The 22823-nt window shown below is 39.4% G+C and overlaps 1 protein-coding gene across 4 annotated transcripts in view; it reads right to left on the bottom strand.

Annotated features, from left to right (window-relative positions):
* Nucleotides 1-5864: 5864 nt before the first annotated feature.
* ZNF608 (zinc finger protein 608) overlaps nt 5865-22823 on the bottom strand; it is an 80318-nt gene continuing 63359 nt past the window's right edge. For 2 of the 4 annotated variants that reach the window (XM_082783890.1, XM_082783889.1), the window contains 7 exons: nt 16214-16301; nt 13280-15731; nt 11081-11498; nt 10342-10514; nt 9264-9417; nt 7929-7988; nt 5865-6792 (listed from right to left, as the gene is read on the bottom strand). In XM_082783890.1, coding sequence (XP_082640016.1) covers nt 6656-6792; nt 7929-7988; nt 9264-9417; nt 10342-10514; nt 11081-11498; nt 13280-15731; nt 16214-16301 — 3482 coding nt within the window. In that variant the 3' untranslated portion in view covers nt 5865-6655. Of the gene's footprint in view, nt 6793-7137; nt 7989-9263; nt 9418-10341; nt 10515-11080; nt 11499-13279; nt 15732-16213; nt 16302-22823 lie in introns of those variants that run through there. The other 2 variants (XM_082783891.1, XM_082783892.1) reach the window with 2 other exon arrangements.

The raw sequence follows: 22823 nt of genomic DNA, 5'->3' as shown, positions 1-22823 counted from the left end.
AAGGAGCGGCAGAGACCAAGTGTCAGGGACTGACCGCAGCCCCCATTCCTTGTTTTCCTGCACTGTTTGGGGGGAGGAGGTGGAAGAAGGTGAATCAGGGGGAGTTTTTTTTAGTTTTAGTCCTCCTTGCAGTAGTCTGTTATTAGTTGGCAATAAATTACATTAATCTTCCTTATGCTGAGCCTGTTTTGCCCATGATGGTAATTTGGGAGTGATCTTCCTGTCCTTATGAACCTTTTTTCATCAAATTTCCTCCAACACCCCTTCTGAGGAGGGAGAGTGAGAGAATGATGTGTTGGTACTGCGCTCTCCATTGGCGTTAAACCACCACAGTATGTAAAATGGAAACTGGCCATCTGAATTCAATGAAATCACAAGACAGCTACAGAGGCTGAGCATTTGGCAAATTCTCTGTTAAAGGAAGCCAGATTATTTGAAAGCAGAATGATCATGAAAGGGCTCAGCAAACACTTGAGGCAAAGCCTGGTACTAAATTGTTACGTTTCAAAGCATGGCATGGGGAGACATATTGTATCATTGACATTTCAATGACCTTTTCTGTATGGAGCTCTGCTTAAAAATCAGTGGCTTGATCAGGCTCATCTCTGTGAGCACTTAAACTGATGTGGAGATGGAGGTGGGGAAAGGTGTGAAGAAAAGGCCATTAAAAAGCCTTGCTCTGGCATGCATAAGCAATGGAATAGCAGAACCGTCAGCCCTTCCTGCAGTCCATCTAGCCCCTTGATCTGCTTCTTCCCACTGTCTCCTGTGGAACACAGAGACCCAAAGGAAGAAGGTAGAGTCAGGTTTTTGAAGCGACCAGCAGCGCTGAATAGAGACTTATCAAGGAGAAACTGGTTCTGACAAGGAAGCTACCCAATTTGAGCACACATATTAAAGGCCAGCTCCTGTTAAAGCTAACTGCAAAGCCTATCCCTTTCAGTCACCCGTGCTGGATATGGAGAGGAAAATTTTCCCCTCTCCCCTCAAGTTTTTTCTAGTGTCTTGTGGACTCAAGTTTATATAACTGAGAAAATCAGAAAAAATGCAAAGAAAAAGAGGAACTTTTTTTTTTTTTTCATGGCAGCCTGTTAACTACATAAGAAGTTCTTCAATCAGAAAACTCTGGGGCTTTTTATCCCACCTCATTTCCACTGTTCTGTAAAGTCTGACTTGAAATACGCACGCAAAATTCCTCTTTCAACTTTCTTTTGACTAATTAAGAAAATATTAACAAGGGTCTGACTGAAGCACATTTCCTGCATACCCTTCTATTAGAAACAGCCCCAAACCAAGTCCAACAGAAACTACACGTCCTTGTTCACCACTGCCAGGGTATGGCCAGCAGCAGGGGTTCCCCTGGGGCCATCCTGGTCTCATCACACCCTCCTCAGCCAGGAACTACAACCATTTACTCTGCCTGTCAAGATGCATACCTTAAAATTAGTCTCTTGTGTTTAGGGTTTAAACGAGCTTTCAGAGAATCTTTGCTTCCTGATTCTTTTTTTTTTTTTTTTTTTTTTTTCCCCTCCATCAGGCACTGCTGTACCATTCAGTTTCATAAAGAAATTCTGAAGTATTATGCTGAAAGCTATAAATAAGCACTGTTTTACCATCAGCAAACTCAAACAACAGAAATCATGTAACTAACATACACCATTATACCACCCCAAAATACTTCACAACGCTACTGAAACTACTACAAAGCTACCAAAACATTACTACAGGTACGGGCTTCGTTTTATAGCAGTTCATTTGTCTATAACAACATATGCATTGAAAGTCCCCAGAGCACTTTTCTATATTATGGCGGAGAATAACAAGTTTTCTGCTTGATAAATATTGTCAGGTAGCAAGTAACAATTACCTTTGTGAAATCCTAAGTTTGTTAATTTATCAGCCTAGACAAGAAGTTTCAGAGTTGCCACTGAGGTTGAGAGTGCTATTTAGCATGTGCTGCTTAAAATTACTAACAGACACCATGAGGATTTAAATGGTATTCTATAGGCATTAAAATTCCTTACAGAAATGGTTAAGGCAGTGAAAAAATAGTGTCTTTGAAAAGCTTTCCCATTCCTCAAAATGAAACAGATTCAGCTAGTAAACAGTGGGTATGCCAGAAAGGACTTTCCATACTCTCTGGTAAAGCAGAATGTTTACTGGGTAAGTAAAGACATCCTGAATATGAGCTGAAACACCAAAGTTATTAGACTTCTTTTGTTTTCCGCTTTCTGTAAAAAAAGAGTATCTTTTAAAGCTTGTGCTCTAAAGAAAGGGACAAAAAGCATAATGAAAACAATACAAATCAAGACCTAGGGTTTTTCCACATTAAACTGAAGTGGATAGCTTATTCTGCTACCAAAATTCAAATGTACACTTGAATTAAATCATCATGTATTTCTAAATAAAAGTAACAAGTAGGACTTGCTCAAAAAAAAAAAAAAAAAAAAAAAGCTATCTGACTTTCTCAGTTTAGACAATATTGACCTAATTAAAAACCTACATCAAGGAAAACTGTAGTTCATGGTAATGCTGTAGAGCATTTAATACAGAAAGCTAGGTAAAGGTTAAGACTGAAACAAATGAAGAAAACACCTCTTTCTCTAAAGTAGAGCAAAGCTGGCTCATTAAGTAATGACTATGTACCTCCAGTTCTCTCTGATTCAAGGAAGCTTTAGACTTCCTATATAGGCTTGATATCATTCTCAGTTTTCGAGGCAGTAATGGTTTTAACATAGCTTTCAAAACCATAAAGTCTTTTGTCAGTTATCTTAAGCTCCTTGTTAGTAATGGTCTGCTCTAACTACTCATGACATCTTGTACTATCATCTACCTGATGTTAGAAGCATCCATTGCTATTACTCAGAAAGAGCTATACATATGTCCATATGACCTACATTGTGGGAATTTGAAGTGAAACATGTTTTGTGTCCCAAACACTTTATACTGAAGAGAGACAGGCTACATTAACACAGCATAAAACAGAAAAGAAAAAAAAAAAAAAAAAGGAAAAAAAAGGTCAAAGAAGGGAACGTGATAAAATAAAAGATCAGATACTAATCAAGAGCTGAGATTGCAAATGTATGCAGAAGGATTTTAGCTACACAGATAGAACAAGTAAGTTTTGATGATATCAAATGGAAGTAAGCTAGAGGACTTATTAAGTGGCCAAATAAGGTGAAGGGGAGAGAAGGAGAGAGATGTGGAGAGAAAGAGGAGTAAGAGAGTATGGCAAGCAAGTATTAGAATGAGATTTTATTGCAGGATGAGGACGGTACATCTGTAGTTGTGATAAGAGTGCAAGACCATGATGCCAGAAGGAAATAAGCACTAGATTCCTTGCACAACTCTCCCACTCCTTCCCTGAAAACAGACAGGGTGGAGAATTGCAGAAGGGCACCATGGTGTTGTTTATGCCATTTTTTGTGCTATCAGTGATACCTGGTGTATTTTAGGATGCATTAACGGATTCTCTCATCTTATATCCTCTGAAAGCACATGCACTGCCAGCAATTGTCAGAGACTTAATGACCCGATGATTACATCCAACCAACACACCCTTCAGAAGCAAAGGAGGGGATGAGATGGCACAGAATTAGCTCTATGAGTTCTTAGGTGTTCACTAAAGTGACCAGGGAGTCTAAAAATATGAAACTGGAAAAATGTTTCAACTGGGCTCCACTTTCAATGGTTCCAGTCTAGCCCTGCTAGTCACCCAACTCAGTCAGTTAGACCCTTGTCTTATTTGAGCCTCTAGATCTGTAAGATTAATCAAACCAACCATGCCCTCTCCATTCACATCTGTTTTCCTCCCAGTGCAAGCACCACAGGCAATAACTCCCTGGCTGGGGTTTTGGGTTGGTGTGATGATGGGCTCCCACTGACAGACTTTTCTTTCCTCTAACTGCATGCCATGGACAGGTTAGAAACTCACAGAAGTCGCTGTAATACTAAAGCCCTTGTTCACCTCTACGAGACAGCTGGCAACACCCGAATGAAAGGTAGAACAGGGTCACTGACTGCAGCTGCTAGCAGAGCAGAGTGGTAAGGGTGTTAGCTGGAGGTCACAAGGAACACAAGCCCTGCCTGTGGAAAACAACAGCACAGATAGATCTGTACCATGCTGCTTCAGCTGCCCCCTTCCAGTGACCAGCTTCTGTGGCCCTAAGTTCCCAGGTTTATAAATTGTCTTCCTCATACTGCTGCTTCAGTTTGCTCATCCTTTGGATACACAAGGATGAAATGATTACAGCAGCTGCATGTCAAACTTGGACATGCAGATGGATATCTTTTGGCTTTGGGGAGTTATTGAGCCAGCTGCACAGCCTTTAAGGAGGTCAGCATGGCAAGTGCTAAGTTAAAAGGAAAGTTATGAAGATAGAGGGAAAAGAATAACCTTAAGTGGAGGAAGACAATAAATGGCAATGTCTGTTAGCCTCTCTTACAAATTTCAAGGATATAATAAAGTTATAACATTAATTATAATTTTAACTGCTGCTTACCCCATATCAATCAGAGTAATTCATTCCAGTTACTTACAACACTATATTAAACCACACTAAATCAAAATCACCAATAGTGTGAATTTATAAGATCTGTTTTGCTGCAGAAGCATTAATGGTCTAGACTGAAAAGAAATCAATGGTACATTTCAATACAAAAACCGTCTAAGCTTTTAATATAGAAGTAATAAGGCACTTATTTTTAAGGAGTTCTGCATTCACAATATCCCCATCCACAAAAAAAAAACAAAAAAAAAAAAAAACAAAAAAAAAAAAACACCTCTTCCTTCCCATTTTTGATGAAGTTAATTTGTAGTATGTCACCACTGTGAAACTTCTGAACGTGTTCAGAACAAGATGATAGGAGTAAGCCACAGATGAATAATGTGTAGTAAAAATCAATAAACCTTATTACTAGTCACTATGGGAACTTATTTTATGCCTATAAAAATAAAACAATTATACCAATATGAATGGCAGATTCATCATAGTAATATAAAAAGTCCAAGTGTGCTTGTCTGCTGGGAATCTTTAATTCATCCTTCTGCATTAAGTATTCACAAGGCAGGAGAAATGGAACCGACTTCATAAACAAGCTCTAACTTCTAGTAATTCACCCTGCCAAAAAAAACAAAACAGTAAAACTTTAAAAAACAGTTTTGACTACTAATATAACTGGGATACGTAGGAAAGGATAGAAGTTAAAGCCTCAAAAACCTGACCAGTAAATCTGACTTTTTTCAAGTCATAATTAGTGTTTTCATATTACTGTGTACTGTGTTTAGTGCAATTAAACAAACCAGGTGGTATAGCCACAAAAAATATTTATTTTGTGGTAATACAAGTACCAATGGTTAAGCACAGCAATGGCCTTTTTCTTTTACTCTACATGTCCTCAGTTTTTGTGCATTTATTCATTTGGGGGGGTGCAATACAGATATAACAAAAAAAAATCACCTGTAATTTATAGTACACAGAGCTGTGCTAAAAAAGGCAAATCTCTAATGCCTTTTGGAGTACCTCTAATATTACACCCGAGGCTTCTATGGGCCTTTTCCAAGCCTACTGGGGTCAGCAGAAAGAGGTCCAGTGCTATCACCTGGCTTGGGTCCCGCATAGGCCCTGGGAGAGGAGAGCACTGCGGGCCCGACAGGGCAGGCAGAGGATCGCTGCAGGGGCACACTGGTAACTGAACCCCAGGGAGCACTTCTGAGACAGACCAGCAGTGGAGTGGCAGCTTCAGGCTCTGCTATCTACACCTACGACACATCTTTCAAAGTGGCCCATACACACCAAGAAAGTACAAAAACAACTTTTTTTCTTTATTCTGATTGCCAAATTATTTAAGGCAGGTATAAAAATGAAAGCATTCAATATACATTTTACATAAAATAAACTAGATTACAGCATAAAACAAGTAACCAGGCAATGGCATTAAAGTCTCTCTTCTAAAACTGGATAATTGTAAACATTAAAAAAAAGACTGCAGGACTATTCAAGTAATAGAACAATCACAGATGTCTTCTGTTATGCAGGCTATTGGTTATCTGCCATTCAAGATTATCAAAAAAGACATTTCATTATTCACAGATGCTCATTATTTTCCATTTAAAAATTTTACATTATGTACAACACAGTTTTTGTGGTACTAAGATCCCCATGCCTTCCAAAGGTATATTTTTCACAATACACAATTACAATGAAACAGTGAATACAGTAACATTTTACACTGATGCATCTTAATAGGAGCCACCAAATAGACATCTACATTGTACCAAAGTGTCATCACAGTTAGCCTCTCTGAGAGCTTGTGGGAAATATCAGAAGGGTACGCAAGGTTCAGGCACACTGATACATAACATTATTTATTTACAACTTGAAAGAAAAAAAAAAAAAAAGAAAAAAAAAGAGAAAGAAACAAACAACCTTTTGCGGTTAACACTTTCTAAACATGACAAATACATTTCTCCTTTTACTATGTGGTTTGCAACTTAGCAGCAGACCCTGTGTGCGAGCCTGGTTATTGATACAAAAAAAGTAAAGAATATATATATATTTTTATATATATATGTATATATATATACGCATATATATATATAAAAACAGAAGTCTAATTACAGCAACATTTGTTACTCTGTGATAAAATCTGCAATTTACAAAAATGAAATGACTGGTTTTTGCCTGCCATTAAGGCATTTCAAATTAACACCATGGAACTGATGTCTGTAATAAAGCGCTTCCTCATGTGATCCAGTCACATGACAATGTACATCTCCAAACTCATCATTCTCTGAAAAGAGAAAGAAGAATGTTTTAGTATGCGGTGTCCTCTTTTCCTAATGTTTTCTGCACCTCGGACAAACACTGTGAAATGAAACCTGCACAGTGCTCTCAAACCCAAGCAGGAAAGACATCTAAGCCACGTCCTTTTCCCTCCCCTGCCAGGAACAACATACTCGCGAGTAACATGTGCCGAGATCCATCTCCTGGGCTCTGAAACCCTAGCATGCATCACCTCTCTCAGAAGTAGAAACCCTTCTCATTCGAGTAATTCCAGGTGAGAGCCTTACATGGCCACTTGTTTTCAGAGTCAGCTTTCAGAAAGACATCCATAACCACAGAACTTTATAGTACTACCTAATACATCAAACTCCAAGACTTAACATGGCAGTGATGAGAAAGACCCTACTGTTAAGGGCGCTTTGGGATTTTCAGTTGAAATGGGATCATTATTATACACAAGAGTCTCTTTCCTCTTGAAGGATAAGGATAACAGTTAGAGGGTTACTTCTACTGAAGTAACTTCTACCTAGTAAATGCCTGAGAGGCAAGAGTACAGTACTGGTATGTAACTTTAAAATGATGTAATCTCTAATGGATACCCAAGCAAACCTCTCTGACAGTAAAATCATCAAACCAGGCAGACTTGCAGATTAGATAAACTCTTAATTTTTCCTGGATCTAATACAATGGATCTGATTGAATACTACGTTTAAAACCCTTTAAAAATACAATAAACAAACAAACAAAAAAACACAATTTATAATTTCACAAAATTTCACTTTACCTTAATAATACCAACACTTATAGTCTATGTAAAATCTCAGAAGGCAGACTACTTGCTCCCTGTTCATGATCTATGTTACAATTAAAAGACGCAACATGACAAAATGAAGAGAAGAAAACTATGAGAATATGAGAAAACTATAAGAATATGAAAAAACTGTGAGAAACTTAAAGAGAATAAAACTATGATTATCCCGAAGTCCCAGCCAAGTCCTTCCTCCTCCTTAAAAACTACATCACACAAGGAACTTTAGACCAACAGAGGTTGTAAAATTTATTATTTGCTTTCTCCTCTCTACGTTAAAAAAAAAGTAACTTAAGATTTACTGGCTATTTACCTTCTTTGTGCAGGAAACATACCAGTTGCAGATGCCTGCGCAGCCACCTGCTGAGTGGCAACAAGGGCAGCAGAGGTCAATCCTGAGGGAAGAAGAAAGAAGGAATGTTGATGTACTTCTGGATTTAACGCATTTTTGTGAGAAATGGTAGGAAGCATCTCCAAGACAAACAGATAAACAAACAAACAAAAAACCACCATCTGAAAATGTGTGTGTGTGTGTGTGTGTGTGTGTGTGTAACACTACACGAATGGCAAATGTTTTGGGCAACAGTATTAAGGAAATCTACCCAGTATAATCAACTTGGCTTCTTATAGTATACCGAACTGTCCTTGATAGATATTTTACAAGAAAATACAGCATTCCTACTGATTGTATTCCTTTCCAAGTACTGCACTGCATGCTGCTAAATGGTTTGTATGAATTCCTGAATAGGAAGCTCAGCAGAAGTAATAGGTACCAGGAAACAACAAGAATCAAAAGTCACAGTGAATTACAGAAACGACATGCCAGCTGCTCAGAATACAATACTTTCATAATAACTTATCATTTTTACAGTTTTCCTACTGAACAAGCATAATGCATCCCATAGGCATATGGAATCACTGAATCAAACTGAGAAATTTCAAGACTTTTACACAGGAAAAATAGCTGCTGAGGCACCAAGTGAACATAATGAATTAATGTCATTTTAGCCAGCAATTGTGATAGCACGTACTTTGCTGCATGGGAGGAAACCTCCTTTTAATTTAGCTAGAATCCAGGCTTAGTGAAAAACAGTCAAAGACTGGTATAAAACCTAGGGAGAATGAATCGTGTCTTACTGTGCTGCTTTTCCCTGACTGCAACTTTGTGCACTGCATTTGCAAAAATACAAAGAGTTCTCTTTCAGACAATCAAATTATAACACGCGCAAGCCCTTGTGACTCCAATGCCTTGTACATAAAATATGCTCATTATCAAACGCTTCTGTCTTTGCTATATTTCTTCCATTCCTTACACAACTCTAAATATACAAAAACAAGGTTGTTTGGTTTGTTTTTCACTGCCTTTCAGCCAGTTAATGTCAGTCTGCAGTAGGAATGAAAACATTCATGTGAATGACAGCCTAACTGGTGCATCTTCACTAATGTTCTAAAACCCAGCTTTGCTAACAAAACTTAGTATTTCTCAGGCATGAAGTTATCTATTTGTTGTTAGCCCTCACTGTGAGTTTCAAAGCCTTCTTCCTAAAGGTAAAGCATTTCTGATCTAACAAGGGGATTCAAAATGCTTCATGTAGATATGACTTGCAATGTCAAGGTAATGACTTCACATGGTGAGCTAATGCCATCACTGGAAACCTTCTTCTGCTCACCTTGAAATGGGTCATACTGTCCAGGTATAAGTGGGTAACCCATCCCAACATGTGTGTGATGGTGTGTATGGAGATGTCGCTGGCTAAAAGGAGAATGACGGTCTCTTTCCCTTTCTGCTTCCCGTTCACGCTCAGCTGCTGATTTTTCCACGGGCTGGCAATAAAAGGTGAAAGCAAACTGATATTAGATTTTTTCTTTAAAAAGGAGGAAATCTCAACAAAAACACACTCACCAATATTATGTGGCAATGACATTCAAATGATGAAGCTTTTTTTTTCTGATGAAGAAGTTTATAGAACGGTTTATTTGCATTTGATTCTAATCTAAAGCTTGTGTCTCTGACTAATGGAAGACTTTCTCTGAGCAGAAATTTCGAAGCAACACACTGCAGCATGAAGGCTTCCACCTTGCTGACCTCTAGTTTTGGGCACCCTTATGCTTGGCTGACTTGCCAATGCCTGAACAACCTATTTAAGCTGCTGAGAGCTGATGTAAATGAATCCTCAGCCCTCTTTAAAGCACTCAGGGGATCAAGCCTGCCTGAATAGCTAGAAAGCCCTTTCAAAAATAGAATCAGTCAGTGACTTGCTCACAGTTAAAACCAGCACCAATTTTTCTGGAAGTGACATAGCAGTGTTTGTTCTAACATGGAAATCTTCAGAAATTGGAGCTTGTAATGAGCTATTTGGAAATACGGCTTCACCGGCTTCATGGTAAATACAGCAAATTGATATTATGAGATCCCACAGCCCGTCTTCTCATTTCATTATCTGTTTCCAAACAGGAAATAATTATTAACTGCAATAAACCATGCACCAGGAGGTACCTCTGGATCTTGGTTTCTATACGAGTCCATTCATTTAAGTCAGAAAGACCCTGAGCACAGAACCCTGTTATATGTGTCACTTCCAATTTGCCACAGAAGCACTGTGACTTTAAATTGGTTTTATTTTAAGCAATACTCTAAAGAAGCATCATGCATTCGAAGCCTGATGTCTGACTGTGTGCTTCTTAAAATTGTGCTCTTTACCCCTCCCCAAAAGTACTGCTCCTTGGTAACAACAGAAGAAGCCTTACAACAGGGGACTTGCTGCGATACTGGTTGGCATGCTGCTGGAGCAAATCCAGTGCTTTGGACTCAGTGGTTGATTTTGCGTTGATGCTCGGGCTGGTATTGACTTTCTCCGCCTCTTCTCTCCCTGACATCTTCCCGTAAACTGGGTAATGAAATCCTGGAGAGAGATAGGCCCCTGTAGGTAAACAATAAATACCACATCAAGTTACTGTTTTCGTATTTTGGATATAGAGAGGTAGGAGGAAGGGATACCAGGACAGGGGGTAACATCAAAAATGGATCATGTGACTATCAAATGGTATCTTTGCTTCTTTTTTTTTTTTTTTTAACCTACTTTACACTGATGAATGGAGGCTATAAAGAGGGTTGAGCTGATAGCCATTTCAGACATTTATGGGTCCTCTTTAAGTGAAAGGAATAGTAACTATAATGGTTCTGACAGTAAGTGCTTAGAATATTTTTATAGGCAATAAACTATCTGTCAGTCTAACAGCAATAGCAGACTGTCAAGGGTTGGGGAAACTCTGGCTGGAAATGGTGACAGTTCATAAAAGGAACATCTTGTATTAAATCAGTTTCATCTACAGAACTTTACCTAGTGGAAGCAGAAGCAATACAAATGTCACCCACAAAGCTTCTAATTTACTCAAGCTACTAATAGAAATAGTAAAATGCAAGCTTTACTGCACTTTGAGCGTGTAAATCTTAACTAGTGTACAAGACAAATTTCAGAATACATACCAGGATAGCTGTGCATTAGGACAGGAGAGACTGCACGATAGGCTGGATGGTTGGGATCGTACATCTGTGGATAAGGATAAGCATGCAAGTACTGGATATATGACTGATGCTGACTCATTGGTGAGGAAACTGCTACTCTAGCACCCCGAGAGTCCTTCCAATTTACAGGAGTCTTTCGATCATCGTTTTTTATCTTGCTCTCATCCACTGATTGAGAATCAGAACGCTTGACCTCTTTAGGCTCCTCTTTAATGCTTGCTAACGAGACAGGAAGGTTAGGCAGGGAACTTTCCTTGTTAGGTGTTTTTCTAGGGCTGTCTTCTTTTAACTTTTTCTCACGATCAAGTTCTTCTGATTTTTGCTGATCAAGGTATTTGGGCTGATAGACATAATGATGCCATGTTCGTGAATCTGGATCCTAATATGGAGGAGAAAACATTTTTTTTTTCTGAACTTATATACTGAAATAAAATTATTATTGATATTCCCATATTTCAGTTAATGTACTTTTAATAGCTGTTTTAATAACATAACTGTATTACATAGAGGAGAGGTTTGCTTGCTACAGGGTGCCTTGAGCTCAAAGTCAAACCAACATTCCCATGAAAGAGCAAAAGGCTATTATCAAAATTTAATTCAATTTCTTCATCTTCTATCCTTCTTCATGCCTTTAACTAGTTTAATCATGAAATACATATGCATTGTATCGAAGTTCTGAGAACACACTGTTCATAAAACATTTTAATCAAAGCCCAGAGATATTTTCCCACTAGAGAGCAAAAAATATCTGTGAACCACAAAATTAAAGCTGCCTAATGATATGCCAGAACTCTTAGATTACCTGGAACAATGAACTTGAAAAATGTATCTAGCTGGAAGGATACTTGTGCTGTCCCTGATATTACAAACATTCACGAATCAGTGGAAGTCAGACATTTAGGCAGACTTCCTCATCTGACAGTCTTACTTTATGTTTGTAAAACTACACGTTAAGTATTTACAGGATCAAGACCACAAGGTTTAGGGAACACATACAGGATATCACAAATACATTTTTGCTTAATACATTACACAGAGCAGTTTATAAACATGTTACAGAATTAAACAGATGAGTTCTTTACCAGACTACATCAAATTGGTATTGAACAATAACAGGAAGACTTTGTTGTGTGTTTGTTTGTTTTTTTTAATGCAAGATATGCAAGAGCTAATTGCAAACACTGTCTCCAACAGATACACACTCATGGCACATGCAACGGAAACATAAGAACTTGACGCGTGGACTGTCTGGTTCAAAAAACCATTTGAATCAGCAGAAATCTTCTCCTACCCAGGCCTGTACCATCCCACTTCCTTTAGAGCTCCCTAACTCCCATTCACCTGACCCCACTGCATCTTCAAAGGCAGACTGTTAGGGTGAAGTCTGGGATGTACCGTACACCAGAACATGAAAGCATTAAGCATCGAGGCTCCAGTTCAGAGCACAGAGGCAGTAACGTTGCCTGGAATGAAGGAAATCTGACATCTAGGAAGGTCAGCATGAGCCACTGGATGAAATTCTGGTTCCACTGAAGTCAATGGCAAAACTATCACTGACTTCAATGGAGAGATGATTTCATCCATTGTGTAGGTCTGTAGGGGCTGGAGGTTGGTTGAGGACAGAAGGGGAACTTAACTGTTTCAAAAAGGTCACCTTGGGTTAAGATAAAGAGCTGAGCTTCAAGCCAACTCTTCAAAGAACCAGCTCACCCATCTTTTGTAAATGCCAACTGTCATTTAACAAAAAAAAAAAAAGAAACACTTCAAACCATGTTTTGAATCTACTTTAAGTCTTCTCACAATGAAAGCTGCTTATGTTGCTTGAAATTTCTCATTTCTGAACTAAGCAAATTGCTTACAATTTACATCTAAAAGAGAAATCTAATTCTATTTTATTCATGCATGTAATTTAAAATAGTCTATTCAGGTCTTAAGCCTGGGTTCTGTCACCACCTTGCTAGATTTTTTTTTTCTTTTCAAACAGCTCAACTGAAATGTCTGTTGGTCTATTCACAGACTACATTACTAACCAGCAAGAAAAAAAGGATGGCAAAGCTTGTTTGACTGCAAAGGTAGAAGAACATAGCAGAATCAGATACAAAATCTCCCATGATTTAAGGATAAACCAAGACACTCTTGTTCCATTTCCTGTGATCTCACCTGTTTAAATCTCGTGGTTGGATCCACTCCTGTTTGCTTCATGGAGTCCATAACAGATTTCATCTCCACAGCCTCCTTTATGAGCTGATGGTTTTCCATTTGCTTGGCTTTGAAACTGTCAGACTGAAGCTGCTGCTGGTGATTGGAAAGGATCTGTGATTTGCTCGTCTCCTCAGCTTTGTTAGGGACTGAAGACCCTATTTTAGTGTTATTTTTGCTTGACTCTGGAGTTGAAGGGGCCTTTGAAATAGTAGCAGATGGGATATTTTTCTGCTTGTTATCGTCCTTTCCAATTTCCTTCAAGGGGGGTTCATTCTTCCTTTCACAGTCCCTCCCAGTTTGTGCCATTTTCTGTTCTGCTAGTCGCTGGTCCTCATAGTATTTTTCATACTGCTGTCTGTAAGCAGGATTAGAGGCCATTAAGGACTTTTGGTCCATATAGAGCCCATAGGCATACTGTCCATAATAAAGTGACTGAGCAAGTGCAGGGTGTCTTTGTGTTATTACTGACTGATGTTGTGGCTGCAAATTAGAGGAACTGCTTTCACTTTTCTTGGGATCTGACAGTTCTGCCTTCTCTTTCTTTTCAGCCTCTTCCTCAGCCTCCTTTTTGATCTTCAGTCCCTGTGGGGTGCTGCTGTTCCCAGCTGCTGGGGTGCTGACCTGTCCAGAGTGCATGTAACTTGGAGAATAATAAGGATCGTAGCCATGGTAATAGGGAGAATGGGACTCTTTCGCTTGAGCCGATTGTGCTGTGGTTGAAGAATGTCCTTTTACAACACTGTCCTTATTAGAAATAATATCCGAAGGAGAGCTGGCCTTTGACCTCATGCCCTCTGACCGGCTGTCGGAGCCACCGTCATCAGCCGCATCAGAGATATCCGAGTAAGCAGGGCTGTTGGTTTTAGCGGCAGCGCTATCTGCACCATTTTGTGTCAACACATGCAGTGGCGCCATCGAAGATTGTCCATTCACCAAAGTGCTGCATTCCATCCTGGAGGCACTCCCTATAGAAGGGCTGGGAGCATTGTCTGTGAACGTGTAAACCTTATCAGCTTCAGCCTTAATACTCGCCATCCTGCTCTCTTGAGACTCGGAAAGTCCATTAGCTAACACTTCATTCTTGTTGAGATGGTCCTTTAAAAAATGTCCAGATAAATCTTTCCCAGTCCCTTTTGAATCCTCTAGCTTTCCCAGCTTAGAATCCATCTTAGGGCTTCCAGTCTCTTTGCTTTCTTTGTCCTTTAGCTTTCGCTTCTCCTTTTTCTTTTTGTCTTTGAGTGATGTGAGAGCTGGGTTTACAGTGCTTGGCTCTCCCATAATTGTGGGCTTTGGTTGAATAGGTTTTAGCGGAGGGCTCTTTGGTGTAGCCTGAACAACAGTAGTTGTTAGAGAGGGCAGTCCCGGTATTGTCCCTGTAGTGCTGGTTGTAAAGGCTGTAGTAGGTATAGCTATTAACTGGGGAGGAGTCGGTGCTGGCGCTGGGGCAATGGGCCTGGCTGTTTTCAGTTTGGAAAGGTTTTTATCCACTTTGCAATTATTAGCTTTCTTGCCTTTATCACCCATACTCTTCTTATCTATTAGCCCTTCAGCCTCCAGTTTTGGCATTTCAGTTTGCAAATTGCCATCTGCTACAGAGCAATTATCCAGTGTGGCTGCCATATTAGAAATTACTGGAAGGCTGTTCAATTCACTGTTCAGACCTTTCTTTTTGCCAGAATTCTTGCCAGTTTTGGAACCGATAACTGAACTGGGGCCATTGCTGGTCAGTTCCCTTTTTCCCTTGGGGGTCCCTGGGGTAGTGATAGAGGAAGGAGATGTCGGTGCTTTTAGCGGATCAAAGCCTGGCAAATTTGTGCTTGGCTCACTGCATTCAAGTGCCACATTACTCAAAGCTTCTTCACAGTCTGAAATTTTGTCTTCACTGTCAGGCTCAAACTCCAGTTTGTTTTCTGGGTCTAAATGTGCATGAGCCTGGTGGTATCGTAGTCCATTAATGTGCTTGTACTTTTTGTTGCAGTTGGGGTGAGGACAGTCAATCAGCACTGGAGAAGAGCAGCCTTGGTCCAAAAAAGTAGTCTCTGGTTTCCCCTGTGGGGTGGTGGGAGTGCTTCTAGAGTTAGTACGAACACGTTTTCCACACTTATTGTCCTCCGAACTGGAGTTCAAGTCTAGCTCCATTGGAGGCTTACTTTTTCTCTTGTTTGTGGATGAGGGGCTGGCTTTGACTTCATCCACAGCGCAGTTTGGGGGTGTCCTGCGCCCACTTGAGTTAAGGCTGCCCCTCCTTCCCTTCCCATTAGCACCACCTCGATTCTTATTCTGAAGTCCTCTAGACTCGGTAAAACTCGTATCATTTCCAGGTACAGCTGCAGCTGCAGCAGACCTTGCCCTCTTTCCCCTGCCCCGTCCTCCTCGCATTTCCAGGTCACTTGTTGGAGATTCACAGAACCTATATATAAACAAGAGCAGATGTCATCAGCAGGAGCTGTGAACTGAACAGATACCAAAACAACACCATTTCCCATAACAAAACCTTTATTTGCATTAAAGGAAGGATGTCCTTTCAAATGAGAATGTAACAGTCTCAGAGGGAATGTGATAAAAAAAAAGACAAAAATGGTAAAAACAAGACCAATTAATTAGTTGAAGAGAAAGCTTTTCGAAATCTGCAGAAATGTATTTTTAAATTGATCCCCTCTTTGTCTGAATCCCATGTATTTCCCCTCACGCTCAAAAACACAAAACAAAAGGAAATAAAAATGCCCACCCGCATGTCCCCACTTTTCAGCGTGGAAAAGAGAATTACCCATTTCATGGCTGTATGTTTTCAATTATATCCATTTGTTTTTTATTAATGTCCACATAGTCTCTGGGCAGAGACCGAGGGTGAAAACACAGCAGAGAAAAAACAGACTCAGAATGATTGCCTACCTGGGAGGGGCCCAGTCATGCTTCGTGCAGTCCAGCAGTGTTCCCACATAAGTCTTGTTCCTCCATGTAACGTTTACCACCAGGACACCTGCCAGTGGGAGAAAAACAAAGTATTATCACAGTCAGAACAATAACTGAGAGGGGGTTTTTCGTTTTGTTCTTTTTTTTTTTTTTCCACGTTTTTTCTTTCCCACAAAGCAAGAGCTTTATTCTCATTTGCTTTCAAACACTGTGGTCTATACTCTTCCTCTTTTCTGGTTTCAGTGACCTCAAGTTAAAACCCACAGGAAAGAAAGCAAACGATAAAGAACAAGAATGTGTGTGTAAATGTGTGTGCATACGTGTGTGTGTGTGCGTGCGCGCCTATCTGTGTGTTCAATCAAGATACAGCTGACAGAAGGAAATGGTTTTTGCCATGTCCTGTTGTAAAACGGCAACACTCACCTCTTAATTTTGCTATTATTGCACATAATTGCTTTCGTTTGGCAGCCAGCCAGCATAAACTGAGCACCAGTTACAGTGTTTAAATCAGTAGGTGACTGAGAAGAATCTGGTCTGCTTTGAACAATATGATAATGACGCTTCTGTTTATTTGAAATTGCATATATCCAAACACACAAACACACACACAGATGCATTATAAGTTTTGTTCATCAGACAGAGGTGTTTATTATTTGCCTTCCCTTTATTCTGTGCAAAGCATGGGACTAGACATGAAATCTCAATCATGTAGTATGGCTAAGAGAAACCACTACACAGATACGTAGAAAGAGGACTCCTTTTAAAAAACGTACTGTCACTTAATTGCTTCTCCACTTATGGCTTCTTTTAAATGCAAATACACCTACCCACCTAAAACTGACTTTGAATTTTGGTGGAGAGGGATGTCATTTAAACATTTTCAGGCTCCCCTCAAACCCTTGCTCGCACAGATAATTTATGGCCCTGTGTACAGAGCAGCCAACACGACCGCCTTACTCCACTGGCCACCACCACTGACAAGCACCAGGTAACAGCTATCTATTCTTATCAGAAGGTAACACTGAAATGGAGCAGCAGGCACTATTTTACCCAGCCGACTGGCACGGTGCAGCCTTTTGGACCTGTAAGAGACACCGAGGCTGACTTGCAGCACCGTGACTCATTTTCCCTTTGTGCTGCCCATATTCTGGCTCTAGCTTTTCCATTGCAGATATAAGAATGGCCCCGTGCCAGGTGTCCTGAGCCTGCCTGCTTGGTCTTACCGGTGTGATTCCTAATTCTGCACAGTTAGGAACCACACCGGTAGGGAGGCTGCCAGCAGTGCCCGGTCCCAATGCAGAGCGCTGCAGCCTGGCCTCATTCCCTGGCCTGGTGCCGTGCCAGCAGACCCAGGCACGTGCCATGAGGGAAGGCCTGCACATGGAGCACTACTTTGGGGCAACACATCTCCCAAAAGGGCACCCTCAGCGCCCCATCTGGTAGTACCCCCATGCCCCACTCCCTCAGCACGCTTTCCTTTTTCCCCAGCTAGCTCCCCTGCCTCCTGTTGTTAAAATGCAATGGGCACTTCAAACAAAATAAAGGTATACCTCTAACGAGTATCCACCTCCCTCAGTATCTGAATTCTTGCTTCTCTCTGTATGCGTGCTGTATTTGTAAATGAATTTATGAAAGAGCTGTTACCCATTAGAAAACACATAGTTTATTACCTGTTATTAGAACAGAGGGCAAAAAAATAAGACGTGGAGCAGGCGTAACAATAAAACCCTGAAATCAATAAGCATCTCAGTAATTCTTAGAAGACATTCAAATGACCTTCAAGTGTAAGAAAGTCAATATTTCAAAGCAAACATAAGTAAGTTCCTCCCTTACAGTCAGTTGCATTTAGCATCTCATTAATTTTGTTAGTCTTAGTGAAGGTCCCAGTATGTAAATAGGAGGGAAGATTGATCCCCACGCCGTGTTAGAGTAACCATGGTACAGAATACATTTCCCTTCCCTAATGAACAGCACATTACTCAACCACAGGTAAGATTCTACAGAACAGGCAGTGAAAGTAGCTCATTTAATCTTCTAAAATTATCACAGAAATGGGTCAAAAGAATAGAAGTAACGTGGGAGGTAGAACTGACCCCTAAGGCAATGTGCAACTGGCAGGCTTATTAGACTAAAGCACTGGGAAATGAAAACGGATATGAGGCAGGTAAGTAGTCTACTCTGTATGCTAGAGGCATGACCAAAGAGAAGGTATTATTCTTGCTGCACCAGTCAGGGTGTACTGTTACAGGTTTCTTTGATCCAAAATTCTTGTCCTAGCACAGAACTCCAGCACAAAACAAGAGCCTCTGCTGGCACTTCCTTCCAGGTCTCAGAGGCAGCAGACAAATTGTACCACAGCAGTCTTTTGTTCACCTCCAAATAATGCATCTGAGCATACAGAGCAGGAATTCATAGGCACGCTGGCCATTCTCTTATCTGAGCATGTGTGAGCTCTGCACGTACTGCTCTATCTCATGAGGTAAGCAGTGTATCACATGCAGGATCAAACCTCTCTGGGGCTGCACCAAGTCATACATGTAAGGAGCCCCTGTAGTGAGAAACTCCCCAGTACATTACACTGTACATTAGACTGAAACAATCTTTTAACACTCATTTCCTTAGCATTGTCTGAACAAGACAGAAAATGTGAGGGCAGTCTGAAAATCCCACAGGTTTCATAATACCTGAATACAGCAATGTATTTTCACTTGAGGGGAAAAAAAAAAAAAAAGAAAAAAAAGCCCTGAAGGCTTTAACTACTTAAAATAAACACTACTGAAGAATGGAAGAAGAAAATACACGTTTGTAATGCAGTGTTAACTAAGGGTATTTGGGCTAAGACTCTAATTAAGGAAACCTGGTCAAAAGGTCTAGTCCAGTTTTTGTGAGGTAGAGTCAAACAATTGTGAATATACATACATAATATACAAATGTTTCTTCTAACAAGTAATGTCATCAACTCAGCTTGAACAATTACCAGAGCACAATTAACAAGATTTGGATTTAATAGAGAGAAACTTATCCCAAAACAGGAATGTAAATTTCTTGATTTAATTCATTTATCATTCCATGCACAAACTACTCAACTATTCACTTGCAGTATTCCTGAAATTAGCTGTATTCTCCACAGTCCTCAGTGTGAAATATGCTAAATTAAAGTAGCCAAGAATAAGAAATCATCTTCTGAAAATTTCAAAAGTTACTACCAATGCTACTCTTTATCATCAAGGAGTGGGCACAGTAACTGGTTGACTGATAATGCTCAGGGATTGCCAAATGCAATCTAATACAGGGAAATGGGGTCATGTTACTTAGAAGCTTTACAATTCAATTCCCCTACCAGTCAGTACCTTTTCTGCCAAAATCCATTATTAGCCAAGATAGGATCATACACAATCCTTAATGTAAGGTGACAGTCACACAGAATGTTACCTAGTGCCCACTGCTGTCAATGGATGTCCCTCCCTTAAATCAAGGGGAATCTCTGTAGCCTGTTAGCAATAAAAAGGCTTTATGTATTTTATTTTTTTTCCATGTTGGATGTATCATTATGAGTTTTTTTTCTTCACTCATCATATTCATAATCATAACTCAGGTAGCTGGACTCCAGGCAAAAAGTAAGCCAATTCTAGCTGGGAAAAACTAACACGTGCCTAGAGGACCAAGAAACAATTTTACATAAGCATGTGACAATTTCTACTCAGATTTTATTAAGGAATGAAAGGTCACATGTCACAAAAGTGATTAAAATTACTTTCAGAAAGGAAGAAGCACTTTTGAAGCATTTTGTGAATGTGATACATCTTTCCTTTCCCTACATTTCCTTATTTTCAATGACTGAACAGCAAAAAGCAGCACTAAAATGTCATTGGCTATTTACTATTAATTATATCATAAAAATTTGGAAACAAAGAAACCAATATTATTACTCTGCTGTTTAAATGTAAAAGAACATGGCTATTTTTTTTTGATCTAACAAATGCAGGTGCACCGTCTTAACATAGAAAAATAGTTAGTACAAGAGATATTTAGCACCAAGCCAGGATGGTGTGCATGTTAACTACCTTGATATGGCATTTCTAGCAGCTGTGCTAAGCTTGTAAAGATCTACCCAAATCTCTTAAGATACATGTACACTGTAGTAGATGTTCTTTCACCTAAAGAAAAAAGGTTTTGTAACTTCATTTTCTGCAATTAACATAAACCAAGAATTTTTATGCTTCGTAGTCAAAGTTCTAAAAATGAGATTACATGGCTAGGAATCAAATTACCCTGTTATTATCTTAAATGCAGGGCACAATTTTTTGAAAATAATGGCTTTAGAAAACAAACACATTCAAAGTCCAGTGTAAGTAGACATTAATTAATCAGACTGGAAAGCCTGATTTAACGTTTACAGCATAGGCTACTTTTGTTTTCAGACCACAGCAACTGCTAAAAAATTCTGTTTTAGTTCAAGCTGGTTATTTTCCTAGACAACTCAAAGATCAGTTATCTGAAAGGGTGAATGGGTATGTCTTCACTTTTTTAAAAGGAGCTGTTCCCTCTATTCTTAGTAGAGAATCTGACCCAAAATTATCTTCTAAATTCTGCTGAAAACTGCACAAGGTCTTTACTGAACACTTCTGTAACTGATTTACTGAAGATTATCCAGAAGATCTTCCAAAACTAGGAATCATTTGTTTGTTGGTGTTTGTTTTTTTTTTTTCTTTACTTTTTTTTTTTCAGTTACCAAAAACTACTGCTTAAACCTAAAGGAAAACTTGCCCTAAATTCCCAATCAGTTAACAGTTCTGCCTACTGCCTATACTATGCTATTTATTTATTTTAGATGATTTTGCTGATGGCAAAGGAAGACCTGCCAAAGTATACAGTGCTTTGCAGTCATCATAAGACTATTTTTTTAAAGTGTAGTATGACATTCCTGCAGCAATATTCCTGTTATATACTATGTCTTCAAAGTTGAGATGCAGCTCTCAATATTGACAAGGCATTACATCATCATTTGACATAACATTATAACAAAATCAGTTCCTCCTATCTTTATTATCAGTGAATCCACAAATTTGCTTGCAAACCAAATTCCATTTGACTTTTGTCCCAGCTTTAATAAGTACAAATAATACAGACATGCATAGGGTAGCCAAACCACAATATATATCCATCAACAGTGAGCACACCACCACCAAGGATTAAACACATTCTATTCTGCATCTGGCACAACGAACTTTTTAATCCCACAAATATCTGTTTGACATCACTGTTCTAACACCAACTGAAGTATTTCAAGTGCAAAAAGCAGGCGGATGAAAATCTACAACCTTAGGATTATCTCAAGCTTTTTTATTACTATTTGTTTAGTAAGAGCAGCATAACTCATTTGCCTCACAATATCCACCACATCGTCATAAATTCCTGATCCACATATACACCTGCAATTCATTCAGGCATGAAAAACACAGAACAATGTTTATATTAGACTTGCAATGCAAATGGCTTATATTTTCCTGATTGCTTCCATCAAGAAAGTAATCTAAAATTAACAGTAAACACTATGTATAAAGTCAAGTCTTCTACGTTGAATGCTGATCTTGTAGACATACAGTTTATTTACTACTTTAATCACACTGTCTAGCATGGCACAAGAACTTAACTGCATCTACAGCAGGTGCACATGTAACAGGCATCAACATCAGGAAGTCTGAGAATGTAATGACTGTCAGGTGGCCTAGAAATGCAAGACTTTTTTTTTTTTTTTTTTTTTTAAAGTGCTCTACTGCTGGATGTTTGAAAAGTCACTTTAACCACATCCTGTAATCAAACCATCTGGAGCACAGATCTGCAATTAGTCATCCTGGACATTGGACTTTATCTGAACAAATACTGTGTAGCAATGAAGCTGAGAAGATTGGATAGCATTAAGGAAAAGATGCATAATGAATTACTGTTGGTGCAGTCATAAACCTCTGAGACACTTAGCTGTGGTGTTAATTTAGTACTTTATGAAAGCATAGTAAGCTTAAAGGTTAAAAGGGCTGAAAGGCTAAAAACTGCTATTTTAGATCGTGTTGCCCTGCTGGTGGCTAAAGTAGGCTGGTGTTATTCTGGCCACATAAATTACAGCAGACTCTTCAACAGCATAACAAACTCAGCTCACATCCATGTGACTTCCAGTAAGTTCTGAGTAATGTCAACCTAAATTTGACACACACTTTATTCAACAGCATGCCGTTTCCTTCCCTCTTTAGTATGAAGTCATCAGTACAATGTATTTAAAGTTGCAACCACCACCTTAGATTTAAAAACTGTGTTATACCTTTAATGAGATACAGGCAAAAAATATATTCCCTGGACTTGCATGACTGTCATTTGTATTCAGAAAATAAGCATCAATTACAGGGTGAGTACCTCTTGAAGCCATGGAGTCAGGCCAGCAAGGAGACAACCTTTGCATGCTACCTAATAAAATGTTATTAATAAGAAGGTTTATCCCAGACCGTATAGAAGAATAAGCATTGAAATAACCGAGTAAGGGCCTGTTCCCTCACAAGCCCAAGTGCTTAATACGCAGAAGAACACACAGCCACTT

This window comes from Aythya marila (assembly GCF_965140915.1).
Source record: "Aythya marila genome assembly, chromosome: Z".
Lineage (NCBI taxonomy): Eukaryota > Metazoa > Chordata > Aves > Anseriformes > Anatidae > Aythya > Aythya marila.
Note: the sequence above shows the minus strand (reverse complement) of the source record. Positions and strands in the feature narration are given on the sequence as shown.